The 24,375-nt window shown below is 49.0% G+C and overlaps 1 protein-coding gene across 2 annotated transcripts in view; it reads right to left on the bottom strand.

Moving 5' to 3' along the window:
- The window catches only part of ARK2C (arkadia (RNF111) C-terminal like ring finger ubiquitin ligase 2C), a 124,071-nt gene that overhangs the window by 63,179 nt on the left and 36,517 nt on the right, over positions 1 to 24,375 (bottom strand). Inside the window, exon 1 of one of the 2 annotated variants that reach the window (XM_006144417.2) lies at positions 4,673 to 5,012. The exons of the other annotated variant lie outside the window; for it this stretch is intronic. Coding sequence (XP_006144479.1) covers positions 4,673 to 4,733 — 61 coding nt within the window. The 5' untranslated portion in view covers positions 4,734 to 5,012. Of the gene's footprint in view, positions 1 to 4,672; positions 5,013 to 24,375 lie in introns of those variants that run through there. 2 annotated transcript variants of the gene reach the window in all.

The following is a 24,375-nucleotide window of genomic DNA, read 5'->3' as shown; positions in this document are numbered from 1 at the left end:
AGAAAGAGTGTTCAGAAGCTGAAACTCTTGGAGCCTCTTATTAGCTCACTTCTCCCAAATCAGAGCTTAGGCATTCTCCCAGATAAATACCAGCTGAGATCCTGGGCTTCCAGAAATCATAGTTAAAGTTATAAGTTTTGGGGTTAGGTTTGAGGCTTGGGTTTGAGTCCAGCTCTCCCATTTACTAATTGCAAATGAGTAACTTAACCTCACTCCGTCCAGCTGATTCCTCAAAGGGCTGCTATGAGGATCATGTGTGATAAAATATGCAGAGTGCTAGTTCTCAGTGGGGGTGTTTAGCTCCCTGCTCCCAGCCCCCCTGAAACATTTGGCAATATCTGGAGACAATTTGGGCTCTCACAATTAGCGTGGGGTGCTACCAGCATCTCATGGGGAGAGGCTAAGTGTTCAGTTGAACATCCTACAATCCATAGAACAGCCCCCATGGCAAAGAAATATTCAGTCCAAAACGTCAGTAGTCCCGAAGTGGGGAAACTCCATCTCTGGCCCAGTCCCTAGCACCCAGCAAGCAGTAGTGGAATGATAACATATTCCCCGGGAGAAGCAGGGCTTGAAAACCCCTGACTGTTCCTGGGAGGTTTGGAGAAAAGTTCTATTAATAGTAGCAAACTTGGTGGTGCAAGTAACTCACTCTGTTTCCATCTTCAATCTAGGCACCCTCTAGCTCTGTGAATGAGAATCTGCTAGTCTGGACCGATTTGGGGTATAATCTTGAGTTCCAGCTGGGAGAAGGACTGTAGGACACTTTGGAGTTTCTGGCAGCCAAGTTTCTCTGGCCCAAAAGTAGCCAAGCTAAGTGAGCCTTTGCATGGTATTTATAGTATATTTGGAGCAAAGTCCCACATGTATAAAAACTTCCTATTAATTGAATGTTCCAAGTTCACAGTTACCCTGCATCCTGTACCAGGGCTTCTGTTTTCAAAGAACTCATCTGTAATAAGAGACTGGAACCTTTCTTTATGGATTCAGAAAACCTACAGCTTCTGCAGAAACACCCCGGGGGCACATGGGATCCATGCTGTCCTTGTACAGGGTACAACATGAAAGGAAGCCCTGGACTTCTTGTTAGTCTGGCCTAGGGGTGATATGTACAGGGATCCATTAAAGACCACTTTTGGTCTATAGTCCCACCAGTGCCGTTGGTTTGTTAGGATTGCACTTCATACCTGTTGGAACCTCAGTCCATCTGTTCAACCTGGGCCTCAGCAGAGACCTTCTCCTCCATAGCTATGTGAGCAGAGATGAGCTAAGAACTAGGTGAGAGTGAGAACCAGGCCTGGCCGAGGAGTCAGGGCCAGGGGTGAGGTGGAAGATGGAGACTCATGATCCACAGAAGGGAACTCTTCATGGGTCACTTGGGCTTCAGGCAGTAGACTCTTAGGAAGGAGTGGGGAAAACCCAAGAGTGAACCCCATCACAATTTGTTTCAGGGACAGCTGGCAGGCTAGAAGGGAGCTACCTCAGTCTTGGGCGGGGAACATGGCCCATGAGCTGGTACAGGGACTGGGAAACAGCTACAGGTTCCCAGGCTGAGGTTCTTGCTTTGGCCCTGGAAAAGACCATGCTTCCATGGTGAAATCAGAGCATTCGCTTTGTCATTTCAGGTCCATATTTCCACCTGCTAAATGTCTGTCCCTCTGCAAGTGTCCCCCATCTGTCTCACTGTCCGCAGTAATTTGCATCAACATGAGAAGATATTTCTAGAGGAAATATTTCTAGTGAGCGTGGTTTGCAATAGGATGTGCATCACCAAAGAAAGCAGAAGGTTAGGGTTGCCTAAGGGAAGCCCCCTGCTCCCAATGCCAAGGCCAGTACACTGGAGCCTCCTGGATCCCCACTGGGCAGTGGGGGCACCATACCTCATCTAAGTCTCATATCAGCTGAGATGTGGAAGAGGGCATCGTTACACTGCTATCAAGAGGCAGAGGCAGGCTTTGAACCAGGCTGTTCAGACTCCAGAGCCCAGCTGAGCAAGATGAGCTGTCATGACCTTCCAGTCTCTCCAAAGTATGAGTCCACAGTCTTGCTACTTATTAGACCATCACTCTACTGGCCTGCACAGAGTGACCAGAGTTCCTAAGTATTGGGAAATGGCTTTTCTGGATGGACAATTGGAGCTACCTGGAGGTTACATCAAGGTTTGAGAAACATTGGGAGTGGCTGGCAACAGGTCACAGACCTCATGTTTTAACGAGTTCAACAGCATAAGGAGGAACCGGATGGGGGCCGAGGGTTAAGCATGACACTCTGCAAGGCAGACTCACATGGGAAGGTCCTTAGTTCAAGTCCAGAGACCTCCCTGAGTAGTCCAGACATATACTTGCCTATGATTTGGAGTTGGTTGAATGTTTGGAATGGATCAATGAAGGTGCAGGCTCTCTCTCACTAGGTATTTCTATTTCTATCTCATGGAGAAGATAAATAGATGAACTGTAAAGGTGGGGTGGGGATAGGCCTGTCCTATAATTTAGTGGTTAAGGGAATTAGATCCCACCTGGCCAACTGCAGTTCAAATCCAGGCCTCAGAGGCTTGCAAAATACACTGGGAGCTTGTGTGTAAGTGCCCAAAACCCAACAGGATGGAGAAATGGAAGAGAAGGAATTATGGTATGACTGGGATGACTACTGCCATTGGGAATACTTTCTCCCTATTTCTTTCTTGTCTCTCTCTGGCAAGCACATGCACCCTCTAACAACTTCAAAAAATAAAAACAAGGGGGTGGTAGGTGGTGTGGTGGTGAAGGTACTGGACTCTCACATAGGGTAGTTTGAGTCCCAGACCTGGCAGCTTGCTTGCTCTCTCTCTCTCTCTCTCTCTCTGGTTAAAGAAATAATAATAATAAATAAAATTTAGTGAATAAATAGAAACAAAATAAATAAATAAACCACCATACAGGCAAGCTCCAGTTCTGCCTAGAGAAGAAGGGAGGGGGCCATGGCCCAGAGAGGGTGTGAAACTATGGAAGAAAGAGAAGGAAACCTCCCACTGTATTTCTAAAGCCCAAAGGGGTAAGGGAAAACAGTGTCCCTCCTGCAATCTGCCCTCCAAAAAGCCGTTTAGTCAGCCTGCCCGCTGAAGAGCTGCTGCCCAGGAGAAGGGTGTCTGCTGTGTCAGGCGGGTCCTGGCGCAAAGCCCCCTCTCTCCTCAGGACTGCCCTCTACCAGCCCGGAACAAGAGCTGAAATATTCACATCACACCCTTCTCAAACCTAACAGGAAGTTGTCAGGATGGAGCTAGTGAAATATCCTCTTGGTAAATACTAGAATTCATAGCGCGCTGCCCTTTCTTAGTGCTGCTTTTAAATACAGACACACAGTTGAAGCAAATCTGATCCGTGAAATATCTGAATTTGTGAAGTTGACATGGCAAGACCTGACCCCCATACTTCAAAAGGCTCTTCCTGCCACTGAGTGACTACAGGCAAGTCCTTGGCCCTCTGGGGCTCTGCACAATGAAGTGAGGAGGCTGCCAAGGGCACCAATTCCCCTTCAGCTCCCACGCGGTGCTTCCTGGAAGCTGGACTCCAGGGTGAAGGAGTGAATGGCAGGAGAACGAGTGTGGAGGTGGTGTGAATGTGGGGTACAGATGTGTGTGTTGTGTATACTGTGTTGTGTATGGTGTATGTGTTGTATACGTTGTGTACTATTTATGATGTGTGAGGTGGTATGTGATGCATGATATGGATATTGTATGCGTGCATGTGTTGTGTATACTGTGTGTTATGTGTGCTGTGTGTGGTGTGTTCTATGCATGTGTGTGCTGCATACAGTTTGCTTTCTATGCGTGTGTGTACTGTATACAGTGTTGGTTGTATGTGTGGTATGTACATGTGTGTTGTATATGGTACTTGTGTGGTGGGGTGTGTGTGTGTTGTGTGCATGTGTGTGTTGTATAAGGTGTGCATGTATATGTGTTATGTACGACATGTTGTGTTGTACATGATGTATATGAGAGGGCTTGTGTGTATGTATGGAAGGGCCAGGCTTGGGAAGGGGGGTGAGCAGAGGAAGGCAGCGGGGAGCCAGTTAGCACTGGGCACACTTACTCTACAAGATGGCAGGCCAGGCAGGGCAGTGCAGGCTGCAGAGGAGGTGGAAGCCTGGCTGTTCCAGCTACCCCTGCATAGCAGGGCCTGCCTCGAGGAGATCCCCAGAAGCCCCAGGTCTCCCCAGAACGTGCAGGGCAGCATAGAGTGGGTCCAACACATGCGGTGAATGAGGACACTGAGGTGGAACAGCGACAGTCACCTCTGTGTTATCATTCCCCATGACCTGAGAGCATTCAGTACAGTCCCAAGAGAACCCAAAGGAGCCCCGATAGGGCCACCACTTGTCAAGAGCCTGCAGAGCAGAGTGGTTAGGGATGAGTCACCTGCTGCAGGTGACAGCACTGAGTCTGGAACCCCAACTTTTCACCTCAGCCAGGTCATCCTAGTAAAACGGGGTGTGGGAGGAAGTACTCTGTGAGCCTAAACTGTAAATAATGAAGATGTGCAACCCCATTGTGGAGACAAGTGGTGCCATTTTGTCCCCAGCCCTGTGAGGCTGCAATTCTCATGCAGCCACCAGCTGGCAGGAGCAGAGCCCAATTCAAACCCTGGACTGGGCTTGCAGACCATTACCAAGTGTGAAGAATTGCCTTTTTACTTACTGTTTGCAAGAATTCCAGTGACTGCTCTTTTACAAATGTGGAGGCGCAGGTCAGTAAACATCCCCTTTAGTGGAACCACCTGCCTGTTTACTGAGGGCTTCCTAAGTGATTTATATCCATTGTTTCATTTGGTCCTCACACCCCTAGGAGGCACTAATGTCCCCATTTCACAGATTTTAAGTGCCAAGCCGAGGGGACCCGGCTCAGCAGAGGTGGGCTGAAGCCTGAACCCAGGCCGGCCTAGAGTTTCCTTAGGCTTACATTCTGCTCACCACAAGCGCTCCTGATTGGGGGACTGAGTGTCCTACAGAAAGAGAAAAAAGAAACTGGTCTATTTCCATCACTCAGAGAAGGGTTAATGTTCTACTTCACAGGAAGATGGAGCCCCGTGGCTCTGAATTCGAGTTCTACAATAGAATACGGAACATATCTCAGAACTTCAGTGAAAGCTGCTGCACACCTGAGCACCCAGTGGTGATCACTGTCATTTACTGTTGGGTCAGGGATGGCCAATGGAATCAGCAAAGATCCCCACTCTGGTTTGCTGGGCACAGACCCCAGTCACCAGAGTGGGCAAAAAGAAGGAAGCCTCGCAAGGTCTGGAGGTGTCAAGAAAGGTGGCAGAACTTACTGACATTAGTTTTTGTGAGGCTGACAGTGATGGAAAAGAGCAGCAGGACATTCAGGGGGAGGGTCTGGCTTCCACCCAGGCTTGGCCAGCCTGGCTTACCCCACAAGAGGAGTCTGGAAGTCGGACAGCAGCTTGGTAGAAGGTAGGGAACCCAAGTGGCTTCTGAAGACCCAGGAGAATGGTGGGTAATAGAGAAGCCACTGGCTAGAGATGACCACTTGTTTTTCTGGCTTGCATAAAGTCTAATGATGATCCAAGAAATTCTCTGGGTGGGCCCAAGTCTGAAAGTCTAAGTTTAGAGAGGTGTCAGGGAGTGGGCTGGGGCAGGTATAATAATCCAACCCCCCCACCCCTGAGTTGGCCTTGATGGCAGCAAACACTGGACCAGGAGTGAGAGACTGTCCTTGCTCCCATCTATGTGGGCCTTCAGCTGGTGTCTCCCTCCTACCCCTGCAAAGGAGAGAGGTTGAACCAGATGACATGTTTCATTTCCTGTAATACAGTATGCTTCTGCCCCATGGGAATTTATCGTTTAGAACCTAATGTTGTCTCATGCATGGTATTGTTGAGAAAGATTCATATGAGTTAGTTTTCCCCATATCAAAAACTTACCCATTTAATCTCCATCACTGAGTACGGGCCATTCCTAAACGCTCATGCACCCACTTTCCTGGCTCCATAAGCAGAAACTAAATACAACGGCCCCTTTGGGGTTTCTTTATGGTCTTAATTATCTAATGGTGACTTACCATACAGGACACCCAAGTACCCATTCCTGTCAGTGATCCGTTTTGTGGTCCATAAGGCTGTCCTTTCCCCTCTAATTGCTTGTTCCCAATCTGTCAAAGACCTTGAGCCACGTTAGAACTCTGATTCTAGTAGTACCCTTTGTAAACCAATAAACTGTTCAAGAAATTCAATAAATGGCCACAGAGCTACATGAGAGTCATGACAACTACTTCAATGTTTGGTGTCTTTTCTTTTTCCTCTCCTTCTTTTTTCTACCTGTGCATTCTTAGATCTGTTTTTGCCTGCTCCTAAGTGGGGTGTTAAATTTTCCACTCACACCCACCTCTCCATACAAACACATTCCTCAGAGTTCTCTAGGTTTATTGCTCCCTGTTGGAAATGGAACCTTCTTTGATCTATCTTAAAACCACCTTCCAAAAGAGCTGCTTTTACTTGTCAATTAGGATCGATGAACAAGGCCATGCTCATCCTCACCCCGATCTGAAAAGCCTAAATCACCAGAGTGAAGACTAAGGTCAATTAATCCCCAGACCAAAGTGAGGGCAGCTTCATTTAGTGCCTACCCTGTGTGCTTCCGTTGCCCTCGATCAGGGCCCAGGCAGACCCTGGAAACAGTCAGGGTGTCTTTCTGCCTGATCTCCCTCCGCTCAACCTGAAGGTGCTCATGTGCATTTTAGGAGCAAATTGTTCCGGAGGATTGTGCAACTTCTTTGCACAGAAGAATCCCAGGACCAAACGCCTCTGAGTTTAAAAAGTTAAACAGGTTTCTCTCCTGTTGCACTTTTCCAAGCCTTTCACATGCTGTGTGAGTGGTGAATCCTCACTACAGAGATGTTACACACAGCAGTTCTCAAACCTACCTAGCCAGGGAACCCAAGCACCCTTCGAAAATGCCATCTCCCTGTGTAGCTACATCCTTTCTCCTCCAGGTCTAATTCTAAATAACCATTGACCTTAAGCAAGCCACTTTCTATCTCTCAACTTCACATTCTTCATGTGTCAAACGAGGAAGTAGAATGGCAAAGAGGTTTGGATGAACTCATGTGCCAACTTGAATCTTGGAAAGTCCCAGCCTGTGGGGCTGTGAGGAGAAGAGTCCTGATGCTGCCTCTCGGCCTGAGAGAAAAGCTGCCGTGGTCAATTAGGCATGTCTACCCTGGTCCCAAGAGCTGGGTTGGCAGCCTACATGCCCCACACCGCCTACTCTGTAACTAGAGAACCCCTAAGGTCACCTTCTGCTCAAACTTCTGTTTTGGGAGTACACGGATTCCTGACCTGACCTTGAGATCTCAGAAGCCTTTGCTGATGGAGAATGGAAACCTCTCGCCTCTCAGCATTAGGCTCTGCAGCCGAAGCTGGGTAGGGTCTCTGACCTGTTCCCATTTGTGGGCTTTTGCAGCCCCTTAGTCATTCTCCCTGGTTGGCTCTAGACCTTCACTCTGGGGATGTTGTCCTTGCTTCCACCTTTCAGACACACTCAGCGGGCACTGGAAAGCACAGGAAGTTCCTTGTGTGGCACAACCTCAAGGGGAACCTGGCACCCCTATGACTGCTGCAGGTCCCGTCCTCTTTCCTTGTCTCCACAGCTAAGTACTGTTTGTGTGCCTGCACCTCTCCCCCAACTCGCACCCCTGGATTCCACTGTCTTGGGAAGAAGCTGCTTTCCTTCCTTCTGTGTGGTCCCTGGAGCACTGCATGGAAATTACCAAGAGGGAACTTGTTTTAATGTGGACTCCACCCCAAAACCCTCTTGCTGAATGGGGCCCTCTAGAGGTGGGGCCTGGATATCTGATTGTTTTCACACATGCCTCAGTGGGACACTGAAGTTTGAAAACCATAAATCATCAAGAAAATTGTTGGCTGAGCTGGTCAGACCAGGGCTCTGGGCTGACAAGGCAGGTCTGGATCTCACAGCTGGGAGACCACCAAAAATTGCTGTTTCCTTGACTCACACTTCCAGGTCACTACTCAGCCTGTCTGCTGCCCATTTGGGTTGTTGTGAGTAAAGAATAAGATGAGACATGTTTGTCAAGTTCAGAACCAGCCCCCAGAATGCCCAGAGGTCAGTGTCCATCCTCCCCTTTGCTAGTATGTAGCTGCTCCTCACCACCTAAATCCTGCCCACCATTCTAGAAATTGGAGAGCAGAGGGCTTCCCAAATGACCTAACTCCAGTCTTCGGTGGACAGAAGGGAGAGGGAAGTGATGGGAAAAGAAAATGAAATGTTCCTCTGCAAGTTTAGTGTCCAGGCCCCCACCCTACATCCCAGCTCTTCCTTCTTGTAGAGGCAGCACCATTTTCCAAAATGAGAATCTCCACTGGACTGATGTGGAAAGGGCAGGGAAAAGGCCATTTCTGTTCACTGCTTTACTACTATCACATGGTTGACATGAAATGGGCGCTTACTTATGTGTTAGATGGATGGATGGATATGGGGTTAAGACATAACTTACAACGAGACCTAAATTCTAGTTCTGGCCCCAGTACTTACAGTCCTTAGAAGAAAATAGACATTAAGCCCTCTGAGCCCCTGCTTCCCATAAGACAATGATGGCTATCCCTGCCTCAACTCTATCTTGGAGGGAGTTTGTGTCTCAAAGGGAATGACTATGTATGTGATGGCATTTGGTAAACCATCAGCTCATACCAATGTCAGAAGTGACGGTGACGAGGACAATGCTGATGTTAATGCAAAGGTGTCAGGGAGTCTACAAATGCTTGGGCTTGGAGGAGGCAGCCTTTCATCCAGCCTACCTTGCCAGTGTGAGCCATGAGGCAGCCAGGAGAAGAGAATAAACCTGGCACAGGGAGTCGCCAACAGTATTCTCTCTCACCCATGAAAATTCCTCCTGAATTGATGGGCCATGACATTTGCTGCCAAGGCCTCATGAAGCTGTGGGTGGACCCTAATGCCTCCTTTTTGGCAAAACAACTGAGAAAGAGGCCCAGATGGCCTGGAAACAGTTCCCTCCTCCAAACAAGGAGTTCATGGAGCCAGAGCGTCAGGGCTGGCAGACATCGCCATGAGGTCATCTAGCCCCATCCTCTCATTGTGCGGAGATGATATTACAGTCTTCTTGGCACTTATTAATAAAAGCACCTCCTCCAGTCCCAGACACATCACCAGGCTCAGCTGAAACACTTATCACTTACAGAGGGAAAAAAAACCTCTTTTCCAGGAGGAAGGCAAACACTGATTTATTAATTAATGACCTCGGGGGTCTTGCCCAAACTGCAGGTGCAGAGGAGGAGGCTGGGGGAGGGCAGAGTAGCTCTGGAAGGAGGTGATGGATGCTCGGCTCACACTCCAGAGGGTGAGAGCTGACACTTGCAGATCAGGGACTGCAGGGCTTGTGGTGAGACTTTTTTCTCTGTGTATTTTGAAACAAGACTTGTTTCTGCTTCCACCCGTCAACAGAGAGGAGCAGAATCTGGGTGTTTGGGAGGCTGTAGAGGCTGTTTTCTGTCGGCTGAAGTCAGCAGAGCCACCATGGAACTCGCAGTCCAGTATCATTGCCTTTGGGTCTCACCTTTCTCTTCAGAACCCTTCACTGGACACACACATGTGCACACACACAGGGTCTTTCTAGTGCCCAGAGCCCTCTAGACAAGATACTCTGTTATTCAGTATCTAAACCCACCTGTGAGGATGAGCCACCACTTTCATCTCTCAGGGGATCTTACAGAGTAAGTGTCATTTCTGTGCAGTTTGATTCGCTCCTAGGAAGCAACCATAATTGGTGGGGCAGAATGGGCCTCCCTTGGCCCCTGACATCACACTGCCAAGCCAACCATAGTCTCCAACCCAAGAGATAAGAACCAACACCACACAGTGAATGGGATCTCTACAAGTGCATGCTGGGGTTAGTTGGCCATCTCCCACTGGGACTCCAAAGGCTTACCAACCAAGAGGTTGAAGAAGCCTTGGAGGTCACTCTGGAACTCTCTCAGAGGCGGGGAATGGGGCCACCATTTGTAGGTGTGCAAGGTATCCAGCAAGGAGCTTGACAAGTCATGTATCTTTCTGCCTCTGGCTCCATCTATCTGTCAGGGGAATGGGGAACCATCCTTAAATAACACAAAGGTGCAGAATGGGTCAGCCATGGTCCCAAGTGGGAAGAGGTGGAAGGTAGAATGAGACCCCTTTCTACTGGGAGGCTCTGTTGCTTCTGCATGGCATCTGAGTGAGTGGGTTTTCTTATATGAGAGGTGTTACATGTGTACCTGCATTGCAGGGGTGAAGGGGAAGAGGTTATACAACCATGGGGAAAATTCAAGAAAAAGGTAAGGGCATTTGGGAAAGGATAGAATATAAAGGACAAAGATATTTCAAAAAAGAGGGGAGTCTTCCAAGCCCCAGCCCTGGTCAGATCACTGAAGAAGAAACTATCTGTGATAAAAAAGGAAGAATCATGAATCTCTCTCTCTCTCTCTCTCTCTCACACTCTCTCTCTCTCTCTCTCTCTCTCTCTCTCTCTCACACACACACACACACACACACACACGCGCACACACACACACACATATGCACACATGCCAACGCCAGCCTTCTGGTCCTCTGGAAGACTAGACACCTACAGAAACCCCAAGTGAGGCTTTGGGTACCCAAGCCCTCTGGGGTTTATTTAAGCCCATCACAAAGAGTCTAGGTTGTTTGAATAACCAGAGTGGAATTCCAGATAAAGGGAGGGGGCAGCCAAGTAGATGGGTAAGGCGGAAGTGGCAGGGGCAGTGGCCTCTCCTGAACTGACCTTGTCTTGACCACCTCAGTTTTGAGCTCTAACTTAAATCCTTCAATTTCACCCACTCGCTACTTTTACCTACAAAAAAAAAAAACCAAAACTCTTAAAAAAGGAAAAAAAAAAAAAAAAAAAAAAGACTGTGCAACCTTTCAAACTCATGCTTGAACCTTGTCTAACAGGTCTGCCTAAGGATCTAGCTTTTCAGAGCAATACAATTTTATTTGACTTACAATTGAGTAGAACCCAGACCCTGAAAAGTAGGATATAACAAACCAATTAGAAAACTGATACACCAGGGCCAGCAGGCGGCATGGTGGTTAAGAAACTGAACTCCCATATGACCAGAGACAATGTGAGTACCTGATCCAGAAGCTTGAAAACCACACCAGGTGCGTGTGTGCATACCTGCCCAAAATCCCAGGAGAAGAAGGGATTACGGCATGGCCATCCCCCTTGGGGGGCGATTTCACTTTCCTTCTCACTATCTTTGTCTCACTCTGGTGAGCACTCCATATAGCAAAAATCTTTAAAAAAAAAAAAAGAAAAAGAAAAAGAAAAGAAAAATAGCCTGTGATTTTTGTCCAACATAGAATAGAACACCAAAAGTTATGGTTTTATTGCTTTGCTGGACATTAAGCAGTTTTATATCTAATTCAGAAATCGTCCTCTAGCATTCAGTTATTAATGTGGAAAATGTATACATACATTTCTTTCCCTCATGCCATTGTTTGAACTAGGTGTATCATCCTGCTGATTCCTTAAGTAGCAGCATAAATAAATCACTATATATTTGTAGGAAAATTATGGGGTTGTTTTTCTTGTGGGTTGCGTGTGTGTGTGTGTGTGTGTGCGTGCGCACGCTAGAGGTCATATGTGCTCACCAGAAAGAGACCTGAGAGAGACAGAGAGATGGAGAGATAAGAGGGGAAAGCATCCCCTATGGGCATGGTCACGCCACAGTCCCTTCTCTTCCTTTTCTCCCTCCTTTCAAGATTTTGAGCACACAGGTACACATCTTGGCTTGTTTTTCAAGTCACTGGGTCTAGGATTCAAACAGCTCAGTTGGCCATGTGGGATCTAACTGCCTTCAGCACCAGACCATGGAGCAAGCCCTGAAAATTACGTTTTCAACAGTTTGAAATTTTGAGTTTGGTGTTATTTTGGACAGACCTCTGTCTTCAGTCCCCAACATCTACTCTGAGCTGGACACGGCCTGATGGCATTTTCCTCTTGGAAATCATTTTCTGGCCATGCCTACTTCACCCAGTCACCATCTGTTCTGGCCTGGGCAAGGCCCTTGGGAGGAAGTATGAGGTAGGGTCCCATGATCTGGCCAAGCTGGCCCAGCAGGAAGATCTGGGAGCTGAAGAGGGAGGCCTTTCAGATTCTGCCCCAGTTCTGCAGACTCTTCACCAAGAAGGAGGCCTCGGGCCAGCATTCAAGCTCTGTGAGGTTTCCTTTCTTTCCTTTCACATGGAGGAACTCATGGCTGTCCTTCATGGGGCTGTGGAGCGTATCTAACAGACAGTAGATGGAGGAGGGTTGGAAAGTAGAAACAAGATGCTCAAGCATTAGCAGAGCCTACCAGGACTGGAGGGGCTGATAGGGTCTTAACCTTCCATAGGTAGCAGGAAAACAGTGGGAGACTAAAAGACTGACACTACGAGGATGTATTAATTAAAACATTAACTGCATACAAGAGGGGAAATTCTGGGTTTTTTTGGTTTGCTTTTTGGTTTTGGGGTTTTTTTGTTTGTTTGTATTTTGTTGTTGTTCTGTTTTTTTGTTTGTTTGTTTCTTTGTTTTTGTTCTTTTAGTTCCTTTCTATAAACCACAGATTTGCAGTCCCAGAACCACTGAGGACCCAGCCGGGCTCTGAGCTCTGCAGTAAATCTGAAATTAAACAGAGTCTGTGGGCTGTGGCAGCACCAGCCCAGGGCCAGCTCCTACGGTGTACCATTCCTGCCCAGTTGCCAACCCCTGCCTTCATGAGGTCTGCCCTTCTCAGGAAGAGAAAAAGATAATGAATCTGGAGGGATCCTTGCTGCCAGGGACCAACATGCCCAGGTGACAAAACTTGCGGCAGCTAAAGCTCTCATATGCTTCTTATTTAAAAAGCAAGGTCCCCAGGCTTGGTGACACAGATGGATTCATACAGAAAAGGTCCTGAGTTCATATCCCAGGATTTACATGAGCATGTGAGGTTGGGGCATGGGTACTCACACCCATGATCCGGCCCAGGTGGGACTGGGGGAGGATCACAGCATGGGGACTCTGTTGGGAGAATCTCTCTCTCTCTCTCTCTTTCTCTCTCTCTCTCTCTCTAAGAAAGAGAAAGAAAGGAGAAACAAAAAAGAAAGAGCAATTGATGAACTTTACAAAAAAGTGAATAAAAAAACAAGTTCCCCAAAGGGAGACCCAGCCCTGCAGGAGGCCCAGCTTGACACAGCAGGGGGCAGGGGGCTGCTCAGCCACACTGCCCTGTCTCCCAGAGCAAGGGAACAGAACATCTCTCCAACATACCTCTCGCTGGTGCTGCCTGAAATTCCACCATTGGAGTTCACTCCTGAGAATCCTGAAGGATGTTTTTCCCCTCCAGGAGGTCTCTCTGGAAACAGGAGGACCTGAGAGGAGCCACACACTGAAGCAGCTGATACCGTGAGAGCACTGGGGCTTTCTTGGCTTTTAGCTAATGGCCACCCACAGCGTGCAGCCCAGAACACACAGGTTGGGCTCAGAGCTACAGAAGCCACTGGTTCCCAGCTCCCATTCACATGCGATTCTCCAGCATCCCAACGACCAGTGGGGACAGTCATAGGCTCCCTGACTGCAGAGGCAGAAGGCCTGGGTGAGGGAGGCAGAGGGGAGAGAGGCCCAGAATTATCTTGGCATAGGTCACTGTTTTCTGGGGCTGGACTTGCCCTTGTGGCTCAAAATGAGAGAGCCTGGCTCCTCAAACCCTGAGGGAACAGTAGTCTGGGTGGAAACTGGGCTTTGATCACAGACAACAGAAGGTGCCTGGCTTTACCTCCATGCCTGACTCTAGTCACGGGCCGGCCTTTTCCTTTCTCTCACTTCTCTAGAGGGTACAGTATAGTATTGTACCCGCTTACATGGGGAAGCGGAGACCCAGCAGAGCCCCACATCCAAAGCTTCACCTCACACCTACACACAGCCAGCCGTGATGCATGTTCCCCAGGAGTCAAGGGTGTTTTCTACATGGAGTTGTTTGGAAAGAGACTAAAACTCCAGGTGTGCTTAGTCCACCGCCCCTTTCCTGGCTTCTCCACCAGGACTGGTTTGGGGGTTGCCCTGAATCTTAGAAGAGTCAGGCTGGGAGAGTGTGATGGGACCAGGAGAGGAACACTCCCCTTCTAGTCTTTCTTGGCGTTTAGCTAATGGCCACTCACAGCGTGCAGCCCAGAACACACAGGCTGGGCTCAGAGCTGCAGAAGCCACTGGTTCCCAGCTCCCATTCACATGCGATTCTCCAGCACCCCAACGACAAGCACAGCCTCTCCCTTAGGCAGCAGGTTCAGAAGGATGACGCTCAGAATCTGCGGAAAGACGGCCCCTGGGCCCAAGTTCACGTAGGTGAAGCACCGGGAAGAGTGCCAGGCTCTCCTGATCACTGTGCAAGCACCTGCCAGGGACATCACTGCCACTTTCTTGGCACCGCTACCGTCCAGTTACTGCTCTCCCTCTTCTCAATGAAACCTCAGGGGAGTCCCTCAGAGCCTCCTTTAGACTAGTGAGTGGCCCTTGCATACCCCACCCACAGCAGGGGAGAAGGAAGGCAGCCCTGGGGTACATGCTCCCCAAGGCACACCCCAGGCCCCAGCCCAGGCGTGTGGTGTCATGCCAGCTGTACCAGGCTGACCGCAGGGGAGCAGACTAGCAGAGCTGAACGGCAGCAGAAACCTTCCAGCCCCAGTTTCCCATTTAATAGTGGAAGAACGAGGCAGAGGCAAGGAGGTGGAAAGAAAGGCAGAGATGGGAACCAGCAGTTAGCGTAATGGCTATGTCGCTGGACTCCCACATAGTCAACCGCAGTTCACGTCCCGGACCCGGTGGCTTAAAACTCACGCCGGGCGCGTGTGCGTGCGTGCCCAAGATCCCGAGAGGAGTAATGGAGGAGAAAGGATTGCAGCATGACCATCCCCCCGGGGGGTGATTTCTCACTTTCTGTCTCTCTGTCTCTGTCTGGCGAGCGCACGCGTCAAGAAAAGAAAAGAAAAGAAAAGAAAAGAAAAGAAAAGAAAAGAAAAGAAAGGCAGAGATTCAGGGTCCACTCTGCTCCCACCAGTGAGCGGTTTCTACAAAGCTGTCCTAAGCAGGTCAATTAACCCAACAGCTCAGCTCATTGGTGGAGACTGAGCCCTGAGGTCAGGATGGATTTCAGGGTGGTGGTGACCTTTGCTTTTGGAACCTCAGCTCTTCTCTTGCATTCCAGTTCCATCTGAGATGAGGTCAGCAAGCAAGGACCCTGGTAGGAACTTCCCAGTGGACCAAGGACCCTGAGGGCAGGGCAGCCCCACAGAGCACTTCCAAGGTGGGAGTCAGTGACAGGTACTCACAGGAAGCTCTAAGCCTCGCTTTCATTTTTCACTTTTTTTTTTTAAGAGAGAGATTTTTGCTATAGCGTGTGTGCTCTTGCCAAAGAGATAGAAAGACAGAAAGCAAGAAATCACCCTTTGGAGGGAGCTGGCCATGCCACAATCCCTTCTCTTCCATTCTCCTCTTGGGTTTTTGGGTACACACACACACACACAAGCCCAGCATGAATTTCAAGCTGCCAGGTCTGGGGCTTGAACACCCATTTACCATGTGGGAGTTCAGCGCCTTAACCACTATGCCACCTGCTGGCCCCAGCTTCTCTTGAAGGACCTTGAAACGCCTCTTGTCTCAAATTCTTCCTCTGACTGGTCCTGAAATCGCATGTGCTTTAGATTTGGAAAGCTCAAAGGCTCTCTGGGGAGGCTGGTTGAACTGTGGACAGTCCTGGAGAGGCCCTGCCTTCCCAGTTGGTAGGGCCCTGGGCAGGAAGAATCGGGAAGGTGGCCTAAAAGGAGGAGCCGTGGTGGGGCTGGTGGGAAAAGAGGATATCAGAGAAATGGGTGAGGGCAGTGCTGTTGGCCAGGCCAGAGGCTGGATCTGTATGACTTCAGAGAGGTCACTTAACCTCTCTGGACTTATCCCCTCATCTGTAAATGGACCTGGTGTGGAGTGGACATGGGTAGGCGGGATGCGATGGGTGTGGAGTTAAGCAGGTGCCTCTAGAATCTGAATGGATTAGGTACAAGCCCTGAAAAGATATTAGCATTTTGTCTCATGAGTTGATTTTTCTTTTAATTCTCTAGTTAAGTTTAAGCACAAGGTTGTGTTTGTCAAGGTGGGGACGAGTGGGATCAACCAGCTGAAAAACCTCTGGACTAGGTGCCCCTAACAGAGAGTAAATAGGGGCTCCTTGACTGAGTAAATTGCCAGAGTGATAGTGTTTCCAGCAACTCTCTTATCACGGAGGCTCCCTGTAGAGACAATGAGGCCCTCCACAGAGTGTTCAGGAAGATGAATGTTCAAGAGGATGTGCCCAAGACTGAAAGTCCAGGCACCTGGCTTCTAGCCCTAGCTTGACCCTATGGCCTTCAGCAGCCACCCAACCTCGGTTTTCTCATCTGCAGTATGTACAAATGTACAAACTATTGTTTGGTATTGTGCAGACTAGAGCTGGGCCACTTCTGGACACCACGACCCAATACAAATTAATAAATGGCTTGAGGGGCCCCTTGGAGCACTGATAAATTTGCATTAAGATCAGACAGAGGGGCCAGCAGGTCACGTAGTGGTTAAGGCACTGGACACTCCCACATGGCTGACCATGGTTCAAGTCCCAGAACGATAGCTTACTTTCTCACTTTCCTTCTCTCTGTGTGTTTGTCTTTCTCTGGTCAAATTAAAATAAATGAATGAATAAATAAAATTAAATTAATAATTCTTTAAAAAAAAGAAGAAGAAGATTTGGCAGAGCAGTTAGCTCTGATGCAAACCCCGAGCTGTCTTTCACTGATCTTGTCTCTCAACTACTACAGCTCCTCAGTTTCAAGACCTACTACACTCTTCCCAAATGCTTCTTGAACTTGCCTCTCCTCTCCACTTCCTGTGCCGCCCACCACTGCCCACGGCAGTTCTCCTGCCTAGAACTCCTCTGGGCTATTAGATCACGCCAAGTCCTACCCTCTTCTACCCTTTATCCTAGACATGGTAGCCTAAGCATCACATCCTAAATATACCATGCATTAATGGTCTCATGCCACTCCCTCTGCTAGAAACTTCTCAACCGACCTCCCATAACTTTGGTTCATAGATCCTTCTCCCTGATGCCAGCTTCCCAGCTCCCTACTCAACCTTCACCCCTTCACCTGACAAAATACTGCTATCTTTCTAGTCACTTCTCTGACATTCTTTCCAGAAAACTTCCTCCAGGCACTTTTCCCTCAGGTCTGGGTGAAGCACCCTCCTGTGGGCTCTTGGGATGCTCCATCCAAAGCCATTTGGAGATAGGTTGGCATTGCCCTTGAAAAAAAAAAAAATTGGGAACCAGCAGTTAGCGTAATGGCTATGTCGCTGGACTTCCACGTAGTCGACTGCGGTTCACGTCCTGGACCCAGTGGCTTAAAACTCACGCCGGGCGCGTGTGCGTGCGTGCCCAAGATCCTGAGAGGAGAATGGAGGAGAAGAGATTGCGGCATGACCATCCCCCCAGGGGGTGATTTCTCGCTTTCTGTCTCTATGTCTCTTTCTGTCTGTCTGGCGAGCGCATGCGCCCTATAGCGAAAACCTCTCCAAAAAAAAAAAAAATTGCTATAGGGCATGTGTGTTCTCAGAAGAGAGACACAGAGCGAAAGAGGTGGAGGAGGGAGTGAGAAATCACCCCCAGAGGGTAGCCATGCTGCAATTCCTTCTCCTCTATACTCCTCAGGATTTGGGGCATGCATGCAAACATAACCAGTGTGTTTTTCAAACCACAAAGTCCAGGACTTGAACCATGAAGTTGGCCATTTGGGTTCCAGCTGCCTTAACCACCATGCCACCTGGCCGGCCCCAGCACTGCCCTTTATTTGCAGGTCTCCTCACCTCACTGAAAGATACTTAATCACTGCGCTCCTAGCACAATGCCTGGCACATAGTGGCTTCCAATAAATACTTGCTGAAGGAACAGGGGGAAAGAGGGAGCAGGGATGACATTGATGTAAGCCTCAGATATCCAGTCCAATTTTATAAAACATCCTTTTCATTAAAAACTATTCATTAAAGAAGTAAATTTAAATGTAAGACCATTGCTACCTTAAGGTCTTTCATATAGATGCACAATTTAGGATAGTGCATGGCCAGGCCATGTGCTGACACAGCCCCTGTGCAAACTTCTCTCGTGCATATGTACCACACTGCCGCCTCCTCCCAATAGCCCCTGCGCTCCAGGGATATGGTGGGGTTTCACGTCTTTGAATCCCTCAACCCCTTTATATAAAATATTCCTGACCAGCGCTTGCTGAAGGAATTCTTTTCCAAGTCACAAGGCGTGATTTTCAACCTCCCAGCTGGCATCGAAAATCCCATCACAAGGGCTTCCAAAGATCCCTGACAAAAATGTCTCCCCATAGGACAGCATCTCTGTTTCCTTTCTGCCTAGGTTCCTCCTCTCCACCCACCAGGAATGAATTACACACTGGCAGGTCAGAGCCAGTCTGTGACCTCTCCCACGTCCTGACTGCGATGCTCAGGACGTGCTCCTGAACCACCTTGAACCTTTTTTTCTGTACAGCAGGTATACTAACACTTAGCTCAGCTCAGAGATTCTTGATTCGGGGAAGACACCCAACTAATGGGAGCTCCCTCCATGATGTGTTTTGATTTTAGAGAGGACTTAAAGTGAAGTTGAGGGGCAGGGGACCATTTTGCTGCCAAGGCTGTCTAAAAGTCAGAGGCCTAACAGGTATTGAGGAGAACCCCAGGGGAAGATGGTTCTAAAGGGGACTGTGCTTGTGGTGACCAGCTCTGGGTCAGCCCTCTTCTCAGTGCTGCACCCTCACTGTCTCATTCAGTCTCAGACTACCTATGCAATACTGTCTTCCCATCTCACAGACAAGGAAACAGAAGGAAAAGAACACCAAGCAACTCGCCCCAAATCACATAGGCATACCGATGGCAGGCACTAAGCCTGTTTTGCTGTATTCCTCCGCCCTCAGCCCAGGGCCTGAAACTGCCATCCACACACAGTTGTTTGACATAAACAGGATTTAAGGGACACCCGAAAGATGCCCTGCCCAAGTGCTACTCCCATCCCCATACACTGCCCACCCGGCCTGTCATGGGAGCTGAAATTCTGTGTTCTAGACCTTCACATAAAACTGCTGGGAACCAAGAGTCGTCTGATGAACGCAGACCTCCCAGGGCACACAAAGCCAGCCAGCAACTCATAGAGCAGTGCAATTAGCACAGGTGCTCAGGAAATGGCACTCGAGAAAGTGTTTCTGGTCAAAGGGAAAGGAACTATCTAGACAATATATAGGCAGCCCAGTGGAAGCAGAATGGAATGGAGCCGGGGCAGGGACTCTGAGGGCAGGTGGGATTGGAAGATGTAAGAGGTGAGCTGGGGAAGGGGAGACAAGGGATTTCTACCAGGTCCCAGGAGAGACTGGACAATGCAGGTAAGGTCATCCTGAGGGAGGTTTGCAAGAAACCCGAAATTGCCAGGCAAAGCACATTTGCACCTTCTCTGAACCTCCACTATATTAAAAGTGCCTAGGGGGGTGAGGGGCGGAGGGTGTGGCCAAGGCCCAGAGTCCTGAGGAAGACATTTAGGAGGAAGGCCAGAGAGCAATAGGGAAGTGTGGCCATTGATGGAACCCCCCATCAGTCAAACCCCCCCTTCTACTGGGGACGGAAGCCCAGGAGCTCCTGGGGAGGGTCTTCAGGGAGGTCAACATTGGGGACCTTGCTCAGCCAGAGTACCCTCAGTTCAGCCAGAATACCTCTGCTTTTGCATGCCCTATTCACTGGGCCTCTGTACAAGACTATTTTTGGAGAGGGGAAGAGCTGGGAAGAAGGTTCCTTTGCCTTTTTTTTTATTATTATTTTGGTTTAAAAACTGAAGAATTAGAGCAAAAGAGAAGGCATAAAGCCACCTGTCCAGGGAATGAAATTCTGCCACCTGCTGTAACAGGGATAAATCTAGAGGACATTATACTGAATGAAATAAGCCAGATACCAAAGAACAAATCCCTTGTGATTCCACTTATAGCCGGTCCCTAAAGCAGTCAGATTCATAGAGACAGAAAGTGGAATGGAGGCCTGGGGGCAGGAGGGAATGTGGCCGTAAGTTCAGTGGATCTGGATTGCAGTATGGAAAGATAAAAATGTGGTGATAGACAACGGTGACAATAGACAACGACGAAAGGCACTTAACGCCACTGAATTGTGGCATTTAAAAATGCCCCAGATGGTACATTCATTGTACATCATATATATTTTGACACATAAAAATTCATCTATTTTATTAATTAAAACTAAAGAGAAAAATCTATCCTACTGGTCTCTCAATGAGTCATGCAAGCTGCCTGGGCCCTAGTCTCCTCATTGGTAAAAAGGCTCCATAAGGGACCCTTGGTGGGGCGGGGAGGTGGGGTGACAAGAATGCCCCAGGCTGGCCCTGCTCACACTGCAGGAAGAAAAGAACACCAGGAGTAATTAGAAACACGAGGGCCCCGGGGTTTACCATGGGAACGGCAGCACGGGCGCCACATAGCCCTTTGTCAGAGTGACTGTCCATCTGCTTCTGGGAAAGCGGGCAGCTGCCGAGAGGGTTCAAGGGCACCGGGTGAGGTCTGAGGGCAGAGTGAGCCCCATTCTGCTTCCCTCAGCTTTGTGATGCAGCCTGGGCTCAGAGCCATTCTGAGCTTAGCTTCCTGACATGTGCAACACAGATAACTCCCACTCTCCACCCCCTACACTCACACAGTCCCTCAGAGACCCTAGGAGAACCACCACGGGCCATTTGCACACCTGTCAGCTTCTGGTGGTGTGTTCTCCTTGCCCCTGTCAGGGTACCCAGCTGAGGTTTATGGAGTGTGTCCAGGCACTGTGCTTGCTCTCCATACCACATCATTTTCGACTGGGTCACAGAGGGTCAGAGACACCATAGCAGGGACTGCTCTCTGGGACATGCTCAACGAGGCCAGTCCTTCCTCCCCAGAACATGATGGAGGGCACCAGGGGTCCAGAGGCCTAGAGAGAGCCCCTTACTTGCTGGGTGAATACCCAGTCCCTCCAGCACCTCTGGGCCTCACTTTCTTCATCTGCCTGGCAGGAAAGCCACCTTCTGGGTGATTGCAGGATGAACAACAGAAATCAAGCCTTAGGAGGCGCTGGGTAAGCTCCAGAGAGGTGTGCATTGCCAGCATCTTTCGCAACAGCTAAGTGGCAGCCACACTGGACCAGGAACCGTGGTACCAGGCTCAAGGCCCTCGAAGCCCCTAGGGGCCCTGGAGGCCTGTGGAGGAGATGGTGCCCTTGCAGAGTCGAGTGGATGGGGCAGGAGCCTCTCTGTTCACTTTGGTGTGGGGAATGAGGAAGACGGGGTAGCCTTCTGTCAATGTAGTGTCTTGAGCAGGAGACCCACCCTCCCTCAGTGAAGGTGAGCATGGTGCTTCTAGAAGAAAGAAGTGGAGGGTACAGTGGTAAGAAGCTCATTTTCCTGTGCTCCAGGAGGCTTTCTGGACACCACACAGCCCTTACATAACAGTACCGCAGTGTGGTTAGAATAAAGGAAACCTATATATCTGGGCCCTCTCAAAATGTACAGGGTTTACCAAGTGTGGATGAAACAGCTTGGCCAGAGGCAACAGCAACTTTTTGCCCCTGTAGCCAGAGCAGGAGAGGACTCAGCTCCCATTCCCCCAAGTCCTAACAGGAGAGAGGGCCCAATCCCTCAGGATAGCCCCTCCCAACCTCATCTGGACTTGAAATCCAGACACCTGCCTGTTATCATGGTCACCTGGTCTTCACTTCTACAAATGAGCATTCCTCTCTTTCAGGCCTGAAACAAGCTAGAGTTGGGGTAACCTGAGGGAGAGCCTAAGAAGGTGGCTCCACACAGAGAATGATGTAGGACGAGGATACCCTCTTAGAGTGCTGTTCCAGGCTGCCCTGAGCACTGTTTCCATGGGTCCTCACATGGTCCTCTGCAAGGGCCATTGTGGGTTTCTTGCTCCCAGTCAAGCAATGGTGGAATCGAGGTGAGAGAAAGCAGAGGGGCTTGACACAAATGCAGAGCAAGTGGGTGGCGGGGTTGGCACGACAACTTGGCACCCATGTCTCAAACTGAGCTCTCCAGTGAAGTCGGTTGCCCTATAGGCACCCACTGAAGAGCCCCAAATGAAGACCCTAGAGTGTCGCTGACTTTGATGTTGACAAAGCAAGACACAGTAGAACTTTTGGGGACCTGCTGGCCAACCCTTGGCCATCAGCACTGTCATCGGAGTGTATTTCTGTGTAGACACCAGGCCCTTTGTTCCACCCTAAAGCTACTATACTCTGTCTTCAGGACACCTCCTGACACAATCCATCCAGGACACTGTACCGAGCCTTCGGGAATGACTCGTGCCCATGTCTGGTTCATTGTGAGTCCGTGTCTAATACACAGCTGCCGGCTGGCTGGCTGTGGGTAAACAATGACCAAGTGGGTGACCCAGCCTCTCTCTAAAGTCCATCTGAACAGTGAGGGTGCTACAGCACAGCAGCAAGGGCCCTGGACACCAGCAACTCCACCTGTCACTTCCTCACTGTCTCACTTGGGCCCTGGCATTGACTCGTCAATCTCGATTTCCTTATCAGTTCCTTCAGGAAAGGAAACCTACCTAAAGCTGTCTTTATCAGCCTTCAGGTAAACACCAATACTTCTCAGAGGGGTCCCCAAACTGTGACTTCAGCTCTCACTTGCCATGGAAGTCATCATTAATACTGACAGCTGCTGTCTACTGGGGACCAGGAGCTAGATGAAGGCGTTAAGTCCGTGACACCATCCAACCCTCCTAACGACCCTGTTTAGTCAAAACTCTCTTAGGTTTGAAATCTTTCTGAAATAGCTGATCTCCTTTAACTTCTCCCTTGACCAGAGAAAATTGCTGAGTCTTGCTTGAATGACAGGAACCAGCAAGGCTTGGGTCATACCTTGGATGGAGTTTCACTGTCAAATCTCCCTCTCAAGCCCAGTCTGGGTTATTCCTCCCCCCGATCAGACTTTAATAAGCATTTACTAAGTAATTACTAAGCAAATCATATACTATTCTAAACTCTACAGACATTAATATATCTAAATTCTCCAACAATCCTCTAAGTTAGATGTTACATCATTCTGGTTTTATTGTATTTTTTTGGGGGGGGTGGGGGGAATGGGGCATGGGTAGAGGCTTTTGCCTTAGGGCACATGTACTTGCTAAAGAGACAGATAGATATTGAGAGGAAAATGAGAAACCACTCCTCCCCCCAGGGAAATAGCCACACTGCAATCCATTCTCCTCCTGTGATCTTAGGCACACATGCACACACACTCAACGTGAGTTTTAAACCACTGGATCCAGGACTTGAACCAAGGTTGACCATGTGTGAGTCCAGTGACGTAAGTGCTACACTATTTGCTGGCCCCTAGTCAATCTGTCTTATACATGAGGACATTGAGGTGAACCTCAAAAGGGTGAAATAACTTGCCCAAGGTCATAGACTCAGTGTGTGGCATTTGTGCTCCAGACTACAGTCCTGACATCACGCTGGACACTCAGTTGGCCCACTTCATTCATAGCCAGGCTTTGGTGCACAGTAAGCCCCTCATAATCTCCTGTGCAACTTGAATAAGACTCAACTCCACAGCATTGTCCTAACAAGAGCAAAATTTAATTCCTTAAGAAGAAGGTCTAAATGGCTTCTCCTGGTTGGCCAATGGGGCCAGGGACAAAGTCTAGCCCAAACTCTCACCAAGGTGAGCTGGGCACCACTTACCTACAGAGAATCCAGGGACACTTGTGGGCTTATCCTTGCTCTTTCCTCTCATAACCAGGCCTTGTCCTGGGAGTTTTTGTTCCCTACCCAATGGCCCTGAGGGTTTGGGGCAGTGATATGGGTGGGGATGAAGACAGAAAGAGAGACAAATGGGCAAAGAGCAAATTCTTTAATCAACTTATTGCATCCTCTGTTTAGGTTCTCTGTGCCCCAGTCTCATTCAACATCAGTAGAGCCCAATCTACGCTAGAGATGAACCCACTTAGTAAATGTCCAACAAACCTAGCCTAGGAAGAATTATTTTGATGTGAGCACAAAGGCTCGTGAGGTCCAAGGAAGCAGACAGGTCTACAGTAGTAGTTCCCACCATGAGTATGCACCAGAATTACTCATAGATCTCCACCCAAGATTCTAATTCAGTAGTTCCGGGGAAGAGTAGGAATCTGCATGTTTAGCAAACTCCCCAGCTGAGGGTGCTTCCCAGAGACCATTCTTTTTTTTTTTTTTTTTTTTTTTTTGGCAGTTTT

The sequence above is a fragment of the Tupaia chinensis genome, unplaced genomic scaffold (assembly GCF_000334495.1).
Source record: "Tupaia chinensis unplaced genomic scaffold, TupChi_1.0 Scaffold000119_2, whole genome shotgun sequence".
NCBI lineage: Eukaryota > Metazoa > Chordata > Mammalia > Scandentia > Tupaiidae > Tupaia > Tupaia belangeri.
The sequence above is the reverse complement of the archived record's forward strand: the minus strand, read 5'-3'. Positions and strand labels throughout refer to the sequence as shown.